The sequence below is a fragment of the Platalea leucorodia genome (genome assembly GCF_965183815.1).
Source record: "Platalea leucorodia genome assembly, chromosome: Z".
NCBI lineage: Eukaryota > Metazoa > Chordata > Aves > Pelecaniformes > Threskiornithidae > Platalea > Platalea leucorodia.
Genome location: NC_138858.1, coordinates 43,091,047 through 43,113,044, shown reverse-complemented (window position 1 = coordinate 43,113,044; position 21,998 = coordinate 43,091,047). Strand labels below are relative to the sequence as shown.

General features: G+C 40.5%; 1 protein-coding gene across 7 annotated transcripts in view; it reads right to left on the bottom strand.

Annotated features, from left to right (window-relative positions):
- Window positions 1–21,998, bottom strand: part of LOC309602798 (transducin-like enhancer protein 4) — a 99,922-nt gene that overhangs the window by 52,605 nt on the left and 25,319 nt on the right. For 5 of the 7 annotated variants that reach the window (XM_082336749.1, XM_082336751.1, XM_082336750.1 and 2 more), the window contains 2 exons: window positions 15,482–15,544; window positions 6,272–6,346 (listed from right to left, as the gene is read on the bottom strand). In XM_082336749.1, the coding sequence (XP_082192875.1) occupies window positions 6,272–6,346; window positions 15,482–15,544 (138 nt within the window). The remainder of the gene's footprint in view (window positions 1–6,271; window positions 6,347–15,481; window positions 15,545–21,998) is intronic. The other 2 variants (XM_082336752.1, XM_082336753.1) reach the window with 1 other exon arrangement.

The window sequence follows — 21,998 nt, the reverse complement described above, 5'->3', positions numbered from 1 at the left end:
CTGTTTAGGGGTGATATCAGAACTCTATGGTTTGAAATCATGACACAATAATAACTGTCTTTAGGCTATACTGTACAGTAAGGGTACATATTTAAATGGGCTACATCTCCACTGAATACACAAACATTGTTGATTTTGCAATGAAGCGTTTTTGGGAAACCCCTGCCTTCACAATACTTCAAAACCAAACAGATCCTTTAGACACTTTTTCTTCTTTTCCAAAGCACTGGTGTTAAGGCCATCACTGAAAGTAATGTATAGCACATAATGGACCAAGAGTCTGATGGAGTATGGCAAATCTGTATTTGGCTGGAGACAGCTTCCATACACTGGAGTACAGACCACCTTGGCAAGAGTGCTTTCTCCTTTCTACTGTGTGTGAAGTGAGAGCATACATAAATAAGTAATAAATACAATATTGCATATATTCATGCTGTAGAACATGAAGAAAATTCTCTATAGGACTCCTCATATCTGCCCTGATTAATCCTAATTCAAAAAAAGGTATGGTGGTCACATAGCTTTGGTGCCAGGGTTTGGAAAACCTTGAGAAACATGGAGGCAGAAGTCAGCTCTCCTGCCTGATCAGATACAGTATGTGAGCCGTAAGACTCATGTCATATGCACTTACTAAAGCATAACGAGCAGGGCCTCTGGCATCAGCATATTGGCAGTGAGATGTAGTAAGTGGTCTGCACTTCACACTGCAACATTGCTGACTGCTCCTATAGTGATAGACCAATATAAATTCAGTAGCTACCACAGCTACTGAAAATAGGAAGAAAAGAGGAGAACAGTGGCAGCCAATTCTAAGTGCAGAAACAGCATTTAAAATCCATCCTCAGAGAGGTTTTCCGGTAAATATGGAACCTGGAATTATTTACATTCTAATCAATTCCCTCAAAAATCCCTAAAAAGATTGTGCGCCTCATTTTCAGCTTCTTTAAATCAGGATAATGCTGCATATGGAAGAGATTTATTCAAATTAGGCCTCACCTGCACGGCTCTCTCTGAAGCTGGCACCTGGGAATAAGGGGAGAAGAAGAAAAATCCCTACGAAACACCTCTTTCCCCACAAAAAACATTGTGTCTTTAACCTAGCCAGACTTCAGATGAATGATTCAAAACAAAAAGTGCTCATCCAAAAGCTTTCTAAAACTACAATTCCTTCTACAATACAATTTCAGGCACCAGGCAGTGTCAAAAAATTTGCAGGACCACATCATCAGACATCCTCAATAAACAAACAGCAAACAAGAGTAAGTAAACAGGGAAGAATGAATTTCAACATTTCTTTAGAGTACACAAATAAACACAACTCAAAGCACGTACCCATTAAGCCAACCTCCTCTGTCACCTTCCCACTGTAACAACATGTGTACAACATACAGCAGGTGGTCAACTTGTTCTACAGCATTTAAGCTTCAACCACCGCCTAATATGCCTTTGAACAAGCAATACAGAAGGTTCGGAGAGACAAGCAACTGTTGCCCTCATGCTACAACACACTTGCTTGTTCTACTGCCCTTCCCCATCCTCCCTGAAAGCTCCCATTTCTGAACGCATGCACTTTGCGGGAACAACTTTGCCATACAAACTGGAATTAAAACATTCCCCCTCAGCTGCACTGGTTCAACCAAAAACCCCTTGCTCTGCCTCACTGTGCAAGCACACACAAGAGGCTGAAACAACCCACCCTCCGCGAGGAGTGGGAGATGCCTCCGTACGTTACGCACCAACCCAAAAAAGCACCTTGCCATTTGGCGCAGGAGCCCTGGAAGACCGGCAGCACAGCAACGATAGCATGCACAGATGCCAAGTTTTTATTACAACTTGTGTGCACTTATCTGCACCGCACCGCTTTCACAGGTTTCCGCGCCTGCGATGGCATAGTGTTATTTTTTAAACAGGCGTTGTTCTCCACAGCTGTAAAACGGACTGCTCACTTGAAAGCAACCAAAACTTACGCACCTTTCGAGATGGGTCAAAAAAGTGCCTCAGTCTCAAACACAGGGTAGAAATTGTGACAGGCAGTGTATTAAAGAAGGAACTTTATAGTTTGATGATTATGAGACAATAAAGAAGGAGTCCTTTCTTCTACCAACTGCCATTTGCTTATTTTTAAAGAAGATAATAAAAGTGACATAATAAAACAAAATGCTTAAAAATTAAACCAAAGCCATTTTTTTTCACTCAGATGTATAGAATGGTAAAGGAAAAATCATTTAAATCATTTCCTTAGTAATACAAGTAATATTTAAATAGATTTAATAGTGCTGCTCCAAACCAATGAATTATGAGTTTAAAACCTATTAAAATGTAATGTTTTTTTCCTGAGCTGAGGGGAGAGAGATTTAAATCCACTGAATTTTAATATTTCAGCTTGAGCTGCAGGAGGTAGAGAAAGTCCAAATGAACTATTCCATCAGCACCATTCAAGCATGAACATTTTAATCAGTTTTACTTCCTTGGAGTTCTCCAACACAGTTTACGCTGTCATTCTGAAAGCACTTAACACAGAGGGTGTGAAAAACCACCAAGGCTTGTTATTGCCTTCACAATTGATGGCAAATAATTTTGCAGACTTCCTATCATTAAAATGTCACTGCTAAAAATTGAGGTTCAGCATTTCTTGTGCTAAACTGCATTTTCTTTGAACACCATCACATACCTGTTCTTAAGTTTTCGGTACATCTATCTCTCTCTGTGTGATAAACAGGCACACAAGCAGTAGCCTCCATTTCTGCCTTACTACTCAACTGCAGTTGAAACCTGACTATTTTAAATGGGCGGGGGGGGAGACTGATGAAATTCTTATAAAGTTACAAATTAATTCCCTGGTTCCCTTTTTAAAACGTAACCACATTCACACAGCATGTTCCGATTATATAGTATAATGGATTAAGAAAAAACAAAACAAAACAAAACAAACCCTAACATTTTAAGAGTTAGACAACTCAATTTCATAATACAGGAAATGAAAACATCATTCCTAATTAGATCATATTACTGATTTAAGGCTACAATTTACATGTTGTTCCCACAGTGTGATCTTGCAGATTCTAATTTAAAAATACGGCAGCTATGACACAAGATCAACTGGATACATCACAATGCTCATCCCGATACACCCAGCCTGGAACCTGGATGTGCACTACAAATTGCTCCGAGCAAGAATGCTGTACCATAGCGTCCATGGCAAACACCAGATGCAGAATCTGGATGCCTGCAGATTTACAGTCCTCCTGCAGCATGCTGATGACACCTAGTTTTGGTTTAGTTTTCCCCCCTGCATCTCTCCAGAAGAAGATAGATGATATTTAACTTGTTTCAGCCCGTCAACAGTTTTAAACTGAACATGACCTGTGAAAGAAGTCATTATAACTGTGTTTCATTCCATTAAACACAACTAGTTTATTGTCAGGAGAACAAGCAGTCTCTCCGGGTTCCAGGCTCACTTCAGTATTTTGCATTTAAACTGCATGGATCAGTGACTTGGTTCATTTACCAATGAAGATAGAATAATATTGCAAAGTTAAAAGGTGCTTCATCAGATTCCATTAAATCAGAACACATTCATACAAAAATATATACGTGTGGAACACAAAGAGAGACATGATTTGTGCACATTCGATTCTTGTCTTGTGCCATCCTCCATTCTGGTAAAATCCATTTTAAGCTCAAACCCAGGGTTCCTGCATTCAAACCAAAAGGGTTTGGCATGAGTGAGGTGAACCAAATAGAGCCCCCCAAAACACAGAGAAACTTAAGCTACAGTTGTAGTTCAAAAACTCAGATACTGCTTCTGTCTTCATCTGATACACAGTTCAATGGATAGCTAAAAGATATATTTTTAAAAACTGTAAAGAGCAAATGAACTTCGGAAACTTGTAAAATATCACAAGGTTAAAAGTACCCAAACTCTGTCAGACTTCTCAAACAGCAAAATAATATAAGACAACATAATTAGAGATATGGAAAAGCCATGATTTCTAATTACGTTGTTTTATTTTTATTGGTATTCAGTTTACAAAGTATGACAAGCCTTTTTTAGTCCCATGCTACATTTTCAGACTCCAAATCTCCCTAAGTGCAGACATAACATCATTGTGGGTATTCATGCAACTAGAACTTAGCTTTTTTGATAACTTGCTATCCTATTTATTCCATTTTTTTAATGAATCTCTTAAAGATTGGGTTAGATTACTTCTCTCTAAACCTGATGAACACAAAATTTTCAGTCTGTATTGCTCCTGTTTCTCTAAAACTAAAGAGAGGGCCACACAGCATTTCCTCAGTCAACATAAAACAGGAGAGTGAAAAAAGGCAGTAGAGCAAGGTAAAAATTAGTCTTGTGGGCGAGGTGAGAGCTATGCCATTTTAATGCAGGAAACAAAAATTCAGATATTATGAAGATTTGAGGCAATAGAATTTAAACTGACTTGAAGAGATAAATTCAGGCAGCAACAAACAAAACAGAAAATTTACTTCTGTCTGGTGGGGGAAGACCAACAAAAGTTACTGCCAGGCTCCCAGACAAGGGTCTAGTCTGTTTATATTTATTCTGTGTGGTTTAGTGGTTCATGAAAGCAGGATAAACTTAAATAATGAGTGCAATAACCAGTATCTATAGCATCACGTGTTCTACATCAATCAACGTATTCTTTACTAGAAAGCAAATTGCTTTTTGCACTTTGCCCAATATATACAAAGGTGAATGGCAAAAATGTACACAAATAAGATTGTGAAGTATTCATACACATGCGTGTGTATGTACACACACAAAACCGTACATGCACATATACACACTCGCTACATACACACGTGCAGCACACACATATAAAAACTTCTTTAACAAAGAAGCCAACCTTTAGCTACTTACTTTATGCAAAGAATGTTAATATAAGGCAATATTTTTGGTTAGGTAATGAAAACTAATTGGGAAATTATTCATCTCCCACTCTCCCCACTGGAGCGTAAAAGACGTACAACAAATGTTATTCATGATTCTACATGACTCGCTCCGATTCACCTCCTTCTTTCTAACGGGCACTTCAAAGGAAATAAAGGTTACTCTTTTCCATTTATATCTTCTAATTGACTACCAGTGTTTTCTTGTGGTCAGAGGGATACAAAATAGAGTTAGAAACAGCTTATTAAAAACAAGCTACAATCAGACCACTGCTCTACACTACCGTCAGCAATGATCAGAGAGTCCTGATTTCCTTGTTAAAAGACAGACGCATAATTGAAGCAATATCTTCACTTCAGATTGATTATTCGGCGACCCTTATCCACATCTTCACTCAGCAATTTGAATTTTAATGAAAGTAAATGGGATAATTAGCATTTCAAAGTGTGTTTGATACACTGAATAAAAAAAAGGAAAAGACTTTTATGTATAATCTATACACAAAAGAAAAAGCATTTGGGAGGGCGCAGAAGATGGGAAGTACAGTTGTAGTGTCTTCATTAGAATAACTTAAACAACTGCTTGCACCAACTGCATAATTATACATGTGAATAATGTGCTATTAAGCTGTGACTTCTCACCTTTATTTTATGTAGTGTGAACAGCCACAGCTTTCGTTGTTATGCCTTTCCTCTTCAGTTGTAAAATGTAAACACTGTGGCTGCCCACACCCATAAAACCTCCTAGGACTGCTATACCGGGCTAATACCGCTGGCAGTAAAGCTTTTACAAGTGGGGCTCCACACACCCATATTTTTAGATGACTGGGAGCAGGGCACGTATGAGCGTACTGGTGACATTTTGTTGTGTGTTTTGTTTTTGTTTTTTTTTTTTTAAAGAAAAGTAACAGCTATTTTTTAATGTAAAAATAAAAAGTATGGTGAATATTCACAGTCTTGGGCCACCACCTAGAAGATGTCAGCAGCAGGAATGGGAAAAACCCTCCTGAAGCACAGTGTGTCATACAAAGGCTACCTGTTACTGTGGCGGCAGAAGCAGACTGGTACGTGGTATGCAAAGGAAGCAATGTTACTCAAAAAGGACAACAAAAAAAAGCAGACACCGACCCAGCTTTCGGGAATGGATACAACACAGACATTAATTATGCCATTTGTCTTCTCAGCACAGCGCAAGCAAAAGTTTTCAGGTAGTAACCAACTTTTATGAAGATCAAGCTACTGAACTTCACCACTGCCCACAACTTTTGCCCACCTGATGGAAATGAGTTCATACAAGAGAGAAAGAAAAAGAAAAGCTATTTACAAACACTATTAGAGCTAAAACAGAAAGACCACATACCCCAATGATTGCGTTCAGTTCTGCCATGGTCACTTGCTTGGCACGCTCCACAGCCTGCACCACTTGTTGCTGGTGCTATAAACGAAGATCAGAAACAGAATAAAATTATTTGTTTTCTAAATTGTTAAGCACAGATTCTTCCTTTTAGCTTTTTTCTTTGCTTTTCAAACACATGCAGGGCTTGAAATAACTGTTCTCTAACAGTCACATTCTGCATTGATCTGCAGGAGTATCAGCTAAGGGGAGGATTTTATTTATGCCATTACTTGCCAGGATTTACACCCTTGCTCCCCAAAAGAGCTATTTTACAACCTGGCTAAATGTGGAACTGTCTTCCTTTTGCTCATCAGCACTGTGTGCTCTTGAATTTACATGCCAACTTAAAAATGCAAGCCGTTTTCCTTACAGCCACAGAAACTTTTTGATTTTAAAAAAAAAAAAGCGTACCGAAAAAGAAAGATAAGTATTCTCAACAAGCACATGGCACCCACATCACTGGAGGATATACAGATTCTCCTTCTTCGTACATTTCAAAGCAGCTCAACCGTAAGAAAGAAATTTAAAATGCCATTCACAATTCTGTCAAACACGTGAAAGAGAACTAATTATTTCAATCCCCAACATGTAAATTTTAATAGCTTTAAGAAGTCCATCAAAAACACATGGTCTAATTAACAACACAGTTTACAAGCTTCAGTGGTTATATTATCTCAGTTTGAGTGATACTGTATTCCTGCAGTAAATTCAAAATTGCTGTATGCTGGAAACTGACTGATATTTATTTGAAAACATCAGCTACAAATAAAATAAGGTCCTCATCTTGCAACCAGATCCGTGCCTGTTCGAAGCTCCACCGCTGGCAAATTCACCTGCACAGGCAGCCTTGCAGGATCAGGATTACACGCAACAAATTCGTGCAAGAGAGGGTCAGAGAGGTTGTGTGATCTGCACTGGGAGTGACTCATCTTTGATTACAGCCACAGGTTGAAGATGAAAAGGAGTGAGCTCTTGCCTATCTCAAGAGGTGCTGAAACTGTAATGATGAAACAACAGCTCTGTACTGAAACCAATGTCTAGACGTTCTTTGGTGCAAAGTTTAAGGAAAGGGCTGAGAGGGCCTCTTTAAAGCCTCCAGTTTGCCCCCCATGGCTACGTATACTGGCAGAGTGGAGCCAAGTGGAGCCCATGCAGCAACACCTCCAGTGAGTCCTTCCCAGGGGCAGAAAGCTGCATAAAATAAGGTGGGGACACAAATCATCAAGAACATCCTCCAACACAAGACAAGGTGAAGAGCATCAGAAAGACTCCCCAGGCAGCACCCTGAGCCCCACTGGGAGAGAGGGCTGTAAGGAAGGGCTCTGCTACCTCCAGGGCTTGGCAGTCTCAGATTTGCTGGTTCCTGATGCAACGCGCAAACAAAAATGGCATTTTCACTTATAAACTCTCTCCTATAAAAGCCCTCAAGGTAAGGAAAAGCCAGCCTAAAAATCCACCTCTAACTGTAAGAAATACTGACCTCAACTAGAAAAAATGGATAAATGCAAATAATGAAGGAGGTAATTTAGAAACACTCCTGGAAGGAAGAAAATGGTTTTAAGGTTTGTTTGTTTTTAAGCAAGAAGAACTATATGAAGGAGATGCCAGGAGAGCAAATAGCATACTGCTGAAAAGAGAATCACAGCAGTCCCATTTAGAGTTTTGTAAAGCTACAGTGCAAACATAGACCAAACCTGTCCATTTATAAGTACTCAATGTAAAGAACAAAAAGCAGGCCTAACATGAGAAAATGTGTTCTTGGCATTCAGAAAAAAAAAATGAAAAATGCAATGGTGTATCACCATCACAGATAACCATTAAAAAGTAAATTACAGTACTCAAGCCTCAAGTTCCTGACAATGAGTCACCATCTCCATGTCATCACATGCTAAAGACAGGTACAGCTTTCATCGATTATGTAGCTGAAAGCCTGGTGACACATGGCTCTATACGACAACGGGGTGATCATAAAAATTACACCACCATTTTCTGGTGGAGGTCAGCCACACCAAAAATGGGTCATAGCATTTTTGATCAAGTCATCCAAAGGAAAAAAAAAAAAAAACTAAACGCAAAACGGGTTTTAAAAATCTTTAAAACTATTAAAAAAAAAAAAATCATTTACTGAGAGGTTTACATTCACCTTTGCTTTACTACCATTTCCTAGGCAATGGTTTCTGCACTGAGGTAAAGAAAGGGACCCAGCTCTTGATTTGTATATATGACCACTCAATTCCAACACTCATTTACTTAAATCCTGTTCCAAGGGCCCCAGGCAGGAGAACAAAAAACTTCTGAGGGACCTACAGAAAGCCGGCCTGCAAACATCAAAGTTATTGCAGAAATTACTCCAATTTTCCTCCAGGTTTTGGAAAAATAAGTCAACTCCACAAGAGTTTGAATGGTTTCCTTTCCTTTACAGAAAACGTACGAAGAATGGCTCTGAGGAGTATTTGGGAAAAACATTACTTCATCCCCAGGTGAGGGGAAGAGAAGGTGGAGGGGGGAGAGTACCAAAATCTCACTTTAAGATTTCTGCTGGAAAGCACGATAAGACAGAAACTCCCTAAGCAGCCACACAAGGCATCTTTCATTGATTCTAATAGGTTTGCGATCAAGCCTTCATAGAGAGGAGAAAACCCATGGGCCTTGTAACGCTGAACCTAAATTGGGTACGGTAGAGACAATTAAAACTCTCCTATTGGTAGCTGCTTAACATTGATTTAATCTTCAGTGGCATAGTATGCAAAAGACCCAAAATAGATGGTCTGTAATTAGCCTCTCCATCACTTCCACCTCGTCGCAGCGACGGAGCAGACTCCTGCTCAGCTCCCCAAAACCCCGCGGGGCCCTGCCCTGCGTAACCCTAGGGGCTACTTCGAGTCACAGGCGCAAACCACACACTCCAGTGGATAAAGACACAGGAAAGCAGAGTCACTCCGTGGCACAGCAGAGCAATGTGCAGGGTTTGAAGAGCCCACTGGCGGCCCCCAGCAATTCTGAACCCGGGGCAGGTGGGGGGCTCCACGTTACCAACCCCAGCTCCAGTAATGGGTGGAGATCTCTACACGCAGAGAAGGAGCCCGACTGGGCTCCGGGGACCCACTGCAACCCAAAACCACGGTGAGGGGCAGGGAGCCCAGAGGCCCGCCGAGCGGGATGGCAGCAGGCTCACCCAGCCCGCGCAGCTACCCAAGGATGGATGGCTCCAGTGCTTACCACATGCTTGACCGCCTTTTCCAGCCAGCGCGCCGCTAGCAAGCAGCATTATGTTAAAACCAAGCAGTACACATTAGCCTGCCCATCAAGTGATCACATAGCGATTTAGAGTGAAGTAAAAACAGCAACAACAAAAAAAGGGTTACTTTTTTCCCAACCAAATACAGACACAAGGTTGCAGCTTTCACACACATTTAATGCTAGCCTTCCTCTGTGCACACAAGCGAATGACAGACCCATTTTCTTCAGTTATGGGAAAACAGTATTTTGCTTTGCATGTAGCAGGCCAGAGCAATGAACTTAATACCCTGCCCCGCCTGTCACGCAGACTAGTATCGTTTCTCCTTTTTAACTTCTTCCCTGTCTCCTCTCTTCACCCCTTTTTGCGTTCTGTAATGAGCGGTGTGTCTGCAGTTGCCTGGTGTTGGAAAATCACCTCCTTTCAGTCTCACGGTGGGTAGCAAAAACAGAGACCACAAGAAGGATGTAGGCTTTTGCACCATTACTCTGTCTCACCACACTGTCTTGTCACCTAGCCCTGGCTCCTGCACAGGCATTGCAGCATGGTGGAAAATACCTGGGCTTTTTATACCATGTCAGAGCTCCCCGCAGCTCCCAGTAACAGGGGAGCCATGCTGACAGTAACCAAGCAGCCGAAATTCCCCCTGGTGTGCACACACAGATACTGGTGTTAGAAACGCCTAATTCCAGTCTGTCTCCAGCACTGCCAATAACATCCAAAGCAAAACTCACTGAATGATTCACTTTGCAGAAGCAAGTGAACTCTGCTCCGTTTTATTCGTATTATTTTGTTGTGGTATTATCTATTTAGAGGGAGTACAGACCAGGTCTTGCTTAAGAACTGCAGCAGCACCATTCTGAAAAGCCCGATCTAGAGATGGCACAATGAGACCCGGCTGCACCAAAAACACCAGCGAGAACCAGAGAGCAAACACACATTTACCGTGGAGTACAGCACACAATTAGAAAACTAACGGGACCAGCAGGGTCAACTGCATCCAGGCACCGTAATTCAGACAAGATATAACAACTACTTCATAAAAATGTAAGAACATTATTAGCAATATATGCATAAATTGCTAATAAGATGCCTTCCTTGGTAGAAGGATTACAGGTATCTGACAGGTATTCCTTGTACTTACTGCTTCAGCTCTAGTCTGGGGCAAATCTAAGATGGAGGAAAATAATTTTGTCTTCTCAGCCTCTCACATCTCAGACCAACAACTATTTCCTTTTGGACAGCATGTAAGGACTCCTGCTCTGCTTCTATATAATGGATTTCACACTCTTCATCCAAATTTACTGAACTTTAGAAGCACCTCTAGGGAATGTATGTACAGAGAAGAGCATGAACATTATGGCCCATATTTATCTTGTAAAAGGAAAACCATCAACTAATATTCAAGTATTTGAAAGGAAAAGACTGCATGCAGCATTTCCTTTTTGTACGTTTGTTTGCATGTATGCATGCCGGCGCTTGGCATTTTACTGTACTTCTAAGTATATTTGACCATCGTATGGTGCACGGGGAACTGAAGATCCTTACTAAAGAGCAATCCTTCTAGCTTGTTACTAGCTAGTTCACTGGCAGCTGGAACACAAAGCGTACCTTCCGAAGAAGTTTATTACAGACTCCTCTAGCCTACATAATGCTTCCATGGAAGTTGATAGGGGACAATACCATGAACATTTGTCTGGCTTCTCAAGCAGTTTCTGCAGGTTGTGCTGAGCTCCAGGTTGCCACAACTACATTGTTAGCTGTAAATCAGCCAGCTTGTATGTGTCTCATGAATATAAATGCAGTCAATATTTACTCAAAAGAAGGTAACCGTGATATATGAGTATCTCCAGCCACACTGAACAAATACCACTACCCAGCGCATGAGGTCATTCAGCACTCAATAGCCCACAGGGTCCCACAACGTTACCCACAGGTTGCAGCCAGCCACACACACCACCTTGACCAGACAGGAACCAGCCCGAACTTGAAAGCCACAGGGTTCTGCAAGTGTCACGCTGTGCTGCAGCTAGTAAATTCAGTTGAGAAGAAGCATAAATTAGCAGAGGCATGATCTATGGCTTTAGACTCAAAATGAATTGTATCTTAGTGGCTAGACCATTTGATGATGTGAACATTGAACTATCTATATCAGCTGCAGCAGATGAAAACTAAGTTAACCAAGGGCTAACAACCTCCAAGTATTTACCTACAACCTTGCAGGCAGCCCCTTCACCTTATGCAATAGGAACTACTTTGAGCACACTGGTATCTCACAACGTCACAGGGAGGTGGAAAATGACTGTTGCAACACAGGAAGCCTGCAACCGCAGCAGAAATTTAACACACATCACCCCTGAGGTCCATCTCATGCCTCAACCACAAAGCCACTCTTTCCTATCAAAATGGGAAGCTTGTATTTCTTGGTGTTGTTTTTTAGTCTGCCTAAGTGAGAGTCAATGTAAAAACAAGGTACCACCGGACTGCGTATTTAGGCAAGTTAGGAACTTTATTTTCAATATATGCTTAAATGACGTACAGCACAGTAAAACTGACTGAAGCCTGGAGAACTTCCTGAACACTTGACTGGATTGCCCCTTGAAACAAAGCACGCACTAGTACACAGCAGGGTGATGTATTATAATTGTATCCTTTTCACGAGATCTCTAGTGATTTTGGCCACAATTTCTTACTTCTAAGTGAGTTATCGCAAGCCATTGATTCCTTACAAAGTTAACAAGCAATAAGACAAGTTAACCTGGTGCTATTATGAGGCAATAATGTTGCCATCAGTGCATGTAACCACTGTATTTTGTTCATTTTTCCCTCAGGCACAATACAAAGGAGGCTGATAACATTTTTCAGCCACTATTCCACAATTAGACTGTATGCAAAATGCATAAACAGCAAAAGCACGCTGCAATTCAATTCTCTATTAATCTAGATCATGAAATAAAGAGGCTTCTATTAAGACACTCACTTTTTAAAGACACAAATTAGATAGAAACCAAGACTACCAGAATACTCAAATCTGGAGATCAGTTCTCTTTTGCCTCATCAGAATATGCCAATATAAAATCATTTAAATAAGTGTTTCTACTAACGGAGGTCAAACAATTACCAAGCTTTTCCTAACCCGAGTAAGAAAACTACCAGGACCAGTGGCACTGTCAAGACACATTAAAAATTTTTTTATGCTTCCCATTTCAATCCCTCTCTGCTGTCTAGTCCCCCTCCCCTCTTGCTAGGTGAACTAAAAAGCACACTTGCCTCCACACAAGACAAATGCGTACACTGGCTTTTTGGAAATGCTCCCTTTTGTCTTTGTCAAGCGTAAAAATGCTGAAGTTGTGAACTTTTTTTGACCTCTCCATCTCCTGTGTAACCCAAAGAGCTTTCACACCGTGCAACATGCACAGAGGAGGAACTGTGAGACTTGGTAAACATGCAACACACTTTATGGGCCATGGATTTGAAAAGCAGAGGCTCACTAGCACAGAAGCCATATAAGAGCCTGTTTTCCGATCTAAAACTGCTTAAGTCCAAGCTCTGATCTAAAGCCTAACAAAGTAAACAGCAGTCATTAAGCACACTGATGCTGGTGCACTTAAGCCCTCACTGAGTGGTACTGTACCCATGACAGAAGTGGGACAACATCAATTTCTAAATTTACAATCTGGATCATCTCAGTTGTCTACCTACAAAGTTCTGAGAACTAGCGTATTAATGAAAAGCTACTGCAATGGCTAAGTCCAGAACTACTTTAAAATTGCTCTCCATGCCTAGCTTGATGGCCAGGAGGTTGTTAAACAGCAATCAGGGCCCTTGGCTCGTCGTTCCCAAGCTGCTGCCTGTGGGCACCACATGGGGGATTCTCCTCGATGGAAGAAAAGAAGGAATTACAATGTGCAGCCTTCACAGTGCCTCCTCCCTCTAAGGTAGAGACTTAAAATGTACCAATACCAACTTTCAGGAGAATGACTCCAGGGCAGTTTAGCTCCAGGGACAGGAAAGCACCATGCATATGGAACACAGAGAAAGCAGACAGCCTGTGCTCACCTGAGTGGGACACCACTAACATCAAAGCTCAAAAACCTACAGCCTTTTTATTTTCCTTTTTTTTTTTTCCCCTCAATTCCACACAAGCATATGGAGGGGGTAGAAACTAGAATTTCCAAAATCAAAGGCCAAAATCTATCAGTCACTATGAATCAAACACATCTTTCTTCAAATGTGTTCTAAGCCCATGCAATCCCTTTGCTTGTCTAATTGGCAAGAAACACCTACTCCTAGAAAACACGTGGGCTGGGTTTGTGGAAGCAGAGCAAGCAGAGCAGTGTGACTTACTTGTTTATGGTAATAAAGTTTTGTTTAGCATTTCAGCTGAAAATAGCAGTACCAGTACTAGCAGTAGTATACTAGTACAAAGTTTCTAAACATGGTATCACATACTCTAGAAAAAGATCTCTCTGTCGTGGAAATGCTGATCCCATGTCTTTGCCAAGATCACAGCTTTGCCTGCCAAGTACTCACCCCTGCCTTTGTTTCAAAATTCTGTCATTTTAGTGCTCACTTTAGCATGAGTATGAATCAGCTTTACACCTTGTTTTTATATGCTATGCTATTCCTGCACAGCAAATAAAACCCCGTAACTAGATGTATAGAGATTCTGTAGCAGTCAAAGTACAAAATCAACAGCTACTTGTTTTAAATCCATGCAGGACTTGAATTCTGGTCCCCCAGCGATGTAACTAGATCATTACACATCATTTAGTTTCCACAAATCCATCTTTATAAGCAGAGAGTACAGCGGCGCTCATGAACATTGTCAGGTTCTAGTTTTGATAGCATTATTCTCATTTCAAACACACACAGATGCACACACGCATGCACACACGCAGCGCATTAGCTGCATACTAATATCAAGCACACAGCCTCTCGTTTGCAGCAGGATGAGCAGCTCTCTTGAAAAGCAATGGTACTTTATGGAACAACTGAAAAGGTGGGAGAAAGAGTTGCAGCGTGTTCTCAGGCATGATGTTTTACGGATGCAATGCACAGAAGTACTCCTTCCAGCTTTGACTTCTCAGCTACCGACTCTACTGAAATGAAACCATGCATTGAATAGATGCATGCCAGCCTGTGCCAGCAGACCCCAGTCTCCAGCCCCTTTGCTCCAGTGGGGTGGGCAGGGGAAGCCGTTATGCATCCGAGGTCTCCTTTCATGAACCACACTTTTGTTTTATTTCACACATGCCTCTGGCTCCAAGAATCCCTCGCTAGCTCCCACCAACTCCCCCAAATCCCAGTGCCCCTCAAAGTATCTACAATGCACTAAAGATAATACCAGCAAATCATAATTTGGAGAAAATTAGTGCTTAGAGAAATTAGCTCACAGTGAGTTTCAATCTTCTGCCTGTATTCCCCAAATACACAGAAAACATAAAAGGATTTAAGGTAATAAGTAATCTGGGATGCAGAGAGAAAAAAGACAAAAAAGCTGCATTTGTATGCCTACTGTGTTGAACATCACTAGTCAGTATACCAAAATAGAAGTTTCTCCCGAACTTTAATGCCTGCTGCAAAGAATGTAGCACAAATCATGCCTTTCTAGCATTTTTGCAAGCTATCCTCTGATTTCAGACCAACGAAGTTGTAATTGTGAGAAAAACTGCGTTGTACATGACAGCAAAATATTTAAACAACTACAATTTTGCTTAGCACATTACAACACGTTCCATTTCATAAATATATTTAAATGATATTACAATGGACTTGGAAAAGATAATGAAATTACAGTGATAACAGCGCAGTGGAAAGTCATCTACAAGCACCAAGAGATTCATAAAGAAACAGTCTCAACACAAAGTCCCACTTCTGTAATAGATACGATGAGGCAATCGTTTAGATCAGCACCAGTACAAACGACTACCTACCTCTTGGGATAGGAAGGGAATGACTTGTGCACATATAGCGTTCAGCCTCTTGACAATTTCTGCCTGCAAGTGACAAGAAGAAAGAAGTTCAGTTATATAAATTCTCTGATGCAATGGTCACCCATGAACACAGAAGATACATTTGTTAGGTTTTTTTCATCTCTAGTCATCCTCTGGCCAGGACAGATTATCAAAATAACAAAAGTATTTGGACACCAATTCAACAATACCTAGGAAGCTAATAATTTCTGGCTAAAAAGTTTTCCTTAAAAAATACAGTTTAGAACTGAAAGAAAGAAAAGTTAATTCTGATTATGCAAAGGCATTTAAAGAAAAAAATCTTCAGGAGACGTAAGAAAAAAGATAAACAAAATACTGTGTATCAAACTGAGCTCTTTCCTACGAGGCAAAAAGAAGGATGATTTCAAATTACAACAATGCCACTGTCAGCAAAGGAAACAAATAAACCAATTACATCTATACTAACACTGCATATCATGAGGACATTAGCAACACAATATACAACTTCACTGGTAATCCTTCTACCACACGTTTTAGAAAGGGACCTGCAGTCTTGGAGCATATTTATGCTGTTATCAAACCAGAGGTTAATAATAGTTACTTTCATGTTGCAATTGTGATCAGAAATGAATAATATACGATGTTTTATTTCCACACTGGAGATCAATTCTTATTCTGTGTATTTAATCTGCAAATCTCAACAGAGACGGAGGAGATTTGGGGAGATAACCCAAGAATTACAGCTCCAGAAACAGAATATTTAAAGACACATAGACTTTCTTACAATAAATCATAACTTTCTTATAATAAATTGTAACCAGGGTCAGTTCCTCATTATACGGTAAGACACAATGCTCTTCCTCTTGCAAAGTCACTAACCGTATGACGAAAACATACAAACTTGTGCAATTTAGGCTTCCTTCTTTTAACTGAAACCCTTCCAGCCTTTTTGCCATGCTGTCTCTTAAATTGCAAATTCTTAGAAAAGAACCTATAAAACAGAAAGGCTCAGAACTAGCAGTAAAAGAGTCAGAACCACATATAAAATAAATCTGGGTTCAAGGAATATTACAATTACACAGCTGCATAACCAGAAGACACGGTATGCTAGAGGTAAGGGTACATGTGAAACAAACTCTGCCCCCTTGTGCATACTGTGATACAACTCGAGTTAACACACACTACTTTGCAATACAATTTCTTCATTTCTCTGAAATCCCTCTAAACATCTGTAGGTTATTTATACAGCAATTTCTATATTACACTGTCCCAGTATCTTCTCACTGGTCTTCACTGTTTATGCAATCCTCATCTTGTTAAAGTTATGCATATGAATACATTTTTTACATTCATTTACTACACCTTTTCTGTTTATTCAGCAAGCATAGGTACCTTAAAGGACAATTGAGAACATGTTCTGTTCACCACAAAGCTAAATTACCTGCTAATTTCAAAGGTCTATACGTGCCTAAAACATCAGATATCCCACAATGTTAAACTTAAATACCCTTTTAAATAGACAGTGTTCACTATACTAGTTGACACAGAGATTTACGAACTGCTTGTTACACAGAGCAGTACAGGGAGCGACAAGATGTGTGCATCTAAGCTTCAGCCAGAGAGGCTGCACAACCCAATACCGCATTTCTTGAGACACAATATTTGATTAAGGAATTGTAGACCGTACTATAATGCACAGCTCCAAAGTACCTGTGCTGTAGTGGTTTAAGCACCATTAATTTAGTCATTTCCAAATTTTGGGTCCCAGCCACGTTATTTCTTTTTTTAAAGGAATTTCCTGAGTGCTTTAAAACTGAAAAGAAAACTACATGTCCTGCTCTTTAAGGCTTCTCCATATGAAGTGAAAATTCAAAAGTGCCACCGTCCTAACTTGAGCTGAAGCCCCTCTGGCCTGCCACTTAGCAAAAAAAAGGCACGTGATGCTTTCCTCTGCTGCAGAACAACTCCTCCTACCCATTTTCAAAATGCCTGTCGCAACCTTACCCACCTCCTGCGCAGCTTCTGCAGGCAGCCTTTGCCTTGGCTGAGCTCACCAGAAGACTATTCTTCCACCGTAGCTGTGTTAGCTGGATGCCTCTACTGCACTGCTTAGGAACAGAGAATAAAACTGGCTCGAAGTGCCATGCGAGAGCTCAGCACGTAATTTTAAAAGGCTTGTAGATTCATAGATTTTAAGGCCAGAAGGGACTGTTACAATTGTCTTATCTGACCTCCTGAGTAACACAGGCTGTAAAACTTCACCGACTTCTCCATCAAACCTCTAAATTCTAGTTCAGCTAGAATATAGCTTAGTCAACAAAAATTATTTTATTCAACTCACTTTGAGGCATTTCTTCTCAATTAAGGTACTCAACCCCAGCTACTTCAAGCTATTTCAGCTATGATGTTTTTCTTTTGATCACTTCCCTCCCTGCCCCCCAACAGAAGTAGTATGTCTCTCTTCTACTGCTCTTCTTGCCAAAAAGCGGTTGAAACATTATTTGCTCAGTATTTATACAAAAATTCACCTCTGGCACATTCTGAGCCTGGGAAACGTTAAGCTAAAAAGTGTCTTCCAAAAAGCTGTAACTGAAAACAGGTGACTGAATATGAACTGTTACACAACCACAGTAAAGCTCTTGATATCAGTCCCACTGGAGAGCAGAACAGCGAGTCTTTTCATGCTGTATGCAGGAAAGTGAGCTGATGGAGACAGCACCCAGCTCAACCTACAGAGAAGAGAAAGAGCTCGCTAACAGCTTCAAGAGATGCTGAGACATTCCCCAGTAGGATTTCTCAGCTAGCCAAGGGGCCCGCTAGGAAAATCACAACAAAGCTGAGAAGCTCTTGCTACGTTGAAGCAGGTGTTTACACTCTTTCCCTATTAAAACGGTCTTCATCTCCCCTAACAATTAGTATCCCCAGTTGCGTGGTTGGGCGTACAGTTGTTTTATTGCCCTCAACACTTGGGCAGCAAGGAAACAGCCCAACCAAGCAGCAGCGGACCGCAGAGGCACGGCATGACCAAGGCACAGACTGCCTACCTTTGGGGACCACAGGCAGCAGGAAGGCATGAAGGAAAACACTGTGTACCATGCACAAATGATAGGAAGGACATTACATATTCTGTACAAAAAGATCTTAAACCAGACATTTTCACGTAGTGAATACAAAGTACCCTCTGCCTTGAACCTGCAACTGTTTCTGCAATTAACTGTAGGGGATAATACCACAGACACAAGCTTGATTGTTTACTACAAAATACACCAGAGAAGGAGTTAACCGCCTGAAGCCAGCTAGAGTGGGTTTCTTGCAATGCCACCCTACAACTTCAAGGTGTAGGTACTGACGACGTAGGTTAACATCTCAGTAGACCTATTCCTACTGCCATTGGAGGGGGCCTGGAAACTCATTCTTCTTTGCGTAAGATACAAAGTCAGATACAAAATAAAACACGAGTCAACTTCACGTTTCTATGCTCATACAGATTTTTAAAAACCTACATTTAAAAAACAGTGTAGGATCTTCTCTTTTCTCTTAGACCTCAGGCCAATGCGTTTTCTGATCAACCTATTTGGCAGGAGAAGGAAAAAGTATGATTTCATAAAATCAGGCAGCCAACTCCTCACATGGAAAGCCTAAGTTGCCTCGGAAACATGTCTGCTTCCGCGGTCATCTAATTTTGCCTCTTTTGTCCCATGGGACCAGGCTTTAGAGAGGCATCATTTATTTACAAGCCTTTCCACTGGGCTTCAGTTATCAGCCAATAATACTGTGGACGGACACACTTCTAATGGCCTATGTTTTGAAACCAAGTTTAATCTGATGGCGCAGTGCCCAAACTCCTTTTCCAGCATAGCCATTAAAGGATGTAGGTTATTGCTGTTGTCACCATTGATATTTGTCATTGTAATGTAATTAGGGCCCTAAAATGATGCATTACAGCCCTTGGCACAGCTTCTATTAAAATCTTTTCTTCTGCTCACTGAACTGCGACCTGCTTTCTGATGAATAACAGACAGACAGCTTTAGGGTGAGGAGCAGATTCATCAAAGAAGTATTTTTCAGCTGTGGAAATAAAATAAATAAATAAATAACAGAGGGCAACCTAAGAAGAAAAGCACAAGGAAGGGGCTGGGGGGGGGGGGGGGGGGGGGGGGGGGGGGTCAGGGGGAAGCACACAGCGCATTTGAATTTCATCTGACCACTTGAAATTCTGATTGCATCTGATGAATCTTTCTTAGGACAATATATTCCCAGCCTGTGAATCACATGGTTAATCAGGGCTCTAATCTGCTATCCATCAGCCTATGCCAGCACTGTAACTTCCAATCAAATTTATAGGTTATGTGGGTCACGCATCCCTGAACAACTACATTCACGGATATCCCATTTAAACCAGCACAGATTCTGAAATGCTGTTGTTAGGGCTACTGAATGTTATAATACTATTCAAAGCTTTATGAAAGGTCCTGATAAACAGCTGCTAAATTATTGCCTATGGATACAGCATGATGCTCTGAAATAGCATTAATGGCCCAATAAAAGGGCAATTGTTCATGCCAAAATATAAAAAGGATAGCTTTTGCTGCCATAGTTTGTCAAATATGTTAACAAACACCGACACTTCTATTACTCCTTTCCCTAAACACAAAAGACGTTTGGTTTTGTATGAACACACACCAGCATGGAACCAGAAAAGATGAGGGAGAGGCAGGCAGGGAAGGCTAAGGCTGGAATTGTCCTTTTACTTATCTAATGCAAGCTTGTGCTGTTTGCATCCTTTGGGAGACACCTACAAAAGACAGTATTTTAACAGTTTTGAGCTCTTTTCATAGCCATTTACATGGCATCTTTTTTAAAAAGAGAGAGAAAGATTGTAGTTAATAAATATTTAATGTTAACAACTTTCTCATTTTGTTATGTGTATACAGAGACGATAATAAAAGCACTGTGCCAGAATGTGATCCAAGTAAAGGAATGAAGACCCATAACAGTTAACAGTCCCTCAGCATTACTGCAGGGATACAACATAACAGCAACAACTTAGGTCCCCAATTCAGCCAATGAAATGTTTTTGACCAAAGCCAATGGTTAAATGGTACTTAATTGCCTGAAGTTGCTTAAAAACCTGACCTTTAAGTTCCTAAGTACCTACAAAGCATTCTGAAAAATGTTCAGAAGATACACCTGTGGGCAAGGCTACACCTTGGGTCCCGTGAGGTAACCCAGCCCCTGAAGGGGGCTCAGCAAAGCTGGTCCTTGGGGTACAACCACGGCCCTGCAGCTACCAGCTGTACGCAGAGGGGAGCATGTGACGGACCATTAGACTCCTAAATCCCTTTGAGGATGGCAACATAGGGGTTTAATTCAATTTACCCTTGCCACACACAGCTAAAATAGGACATAAGCGCATGGTAAAATATGAGTATGTGTTTAAGTGCCTTGATTTTAGCATATGTCCGAATTCTTAGCACAGATGGGGACTAAAAGAGAAGCAAGAATCATATAAACTCCAGATATTAAAATACTCAGAAATGTTCTAATACACAGGGAGTTCAGAATCAATTTGTTGCTTAAACATCTCCATTTGCATTCTTTTTTGGCAGAGGGGGAAAAAAGAGAATTGGGATTTTATTTATAGTGTATAAACTTCAGGAAAATATTTCCACTATATTTCACAAAGTTCCATAGTTATTACAATTATAAAAAATTGCTGGTAAAGAATTACCACTGGAGGCTGTAGGTTTGTCAGTGGAATGGAAACAAAACTACTATATATGTATTGTTGAAATAAAACAGAATAATAAAACACTATTGGGAAACCCATTTCAGCAGCCAGTAGGAAAAAGAATATATGCAATTACACTTTCAGAAAAATAATCTGAAACAACTGTTATTTCAGGTTTAATTTGTTCTACACAATGCAGCCTTTGCCAAAAAGATCAATCTAGTTTATTAAGTGCTTACCAAGAACACATGCACACACCCATAATATCTAAACAAGCATTTCACAAATTAGCGAGAACAAAAAACATTATTACACTGTATGAGACATATCACGATTCTGAATAAAGCAAGCAAAAAAGCCAATCTTAGTATTTCACAGAAAATTAACTCTTCTTTCATAAAGAAGAATGTGTTTTGTTTTAATCACAGACTGTTGTCTGGAAGTGCTTACTCCAGTTCTACAGAACTGGAAGAAATACTGCAAGCCCTGAATATAAAATTTCTCTTCAGCCCTAAAGGAATGTTGTTGGAAACTGAGCCACAAAGAGTCTAGTCTTCCAGCCAAAGAGAGTGAAGGGAAAAGTCCTCTTGTGAGAAGGATACTAAACAGAAAACAACTTCTTTACTAAGCCAATTTGTCAGGTTTAGAAGATTTAATTTGGGCAATGCATGTATGAGTTGAACGCAAGCAGGACCACCAGACTCTGCCAAATAATCACAGATACATTCTCCACCTCACTTTCCTATTAACCTTCTTTACAAACAT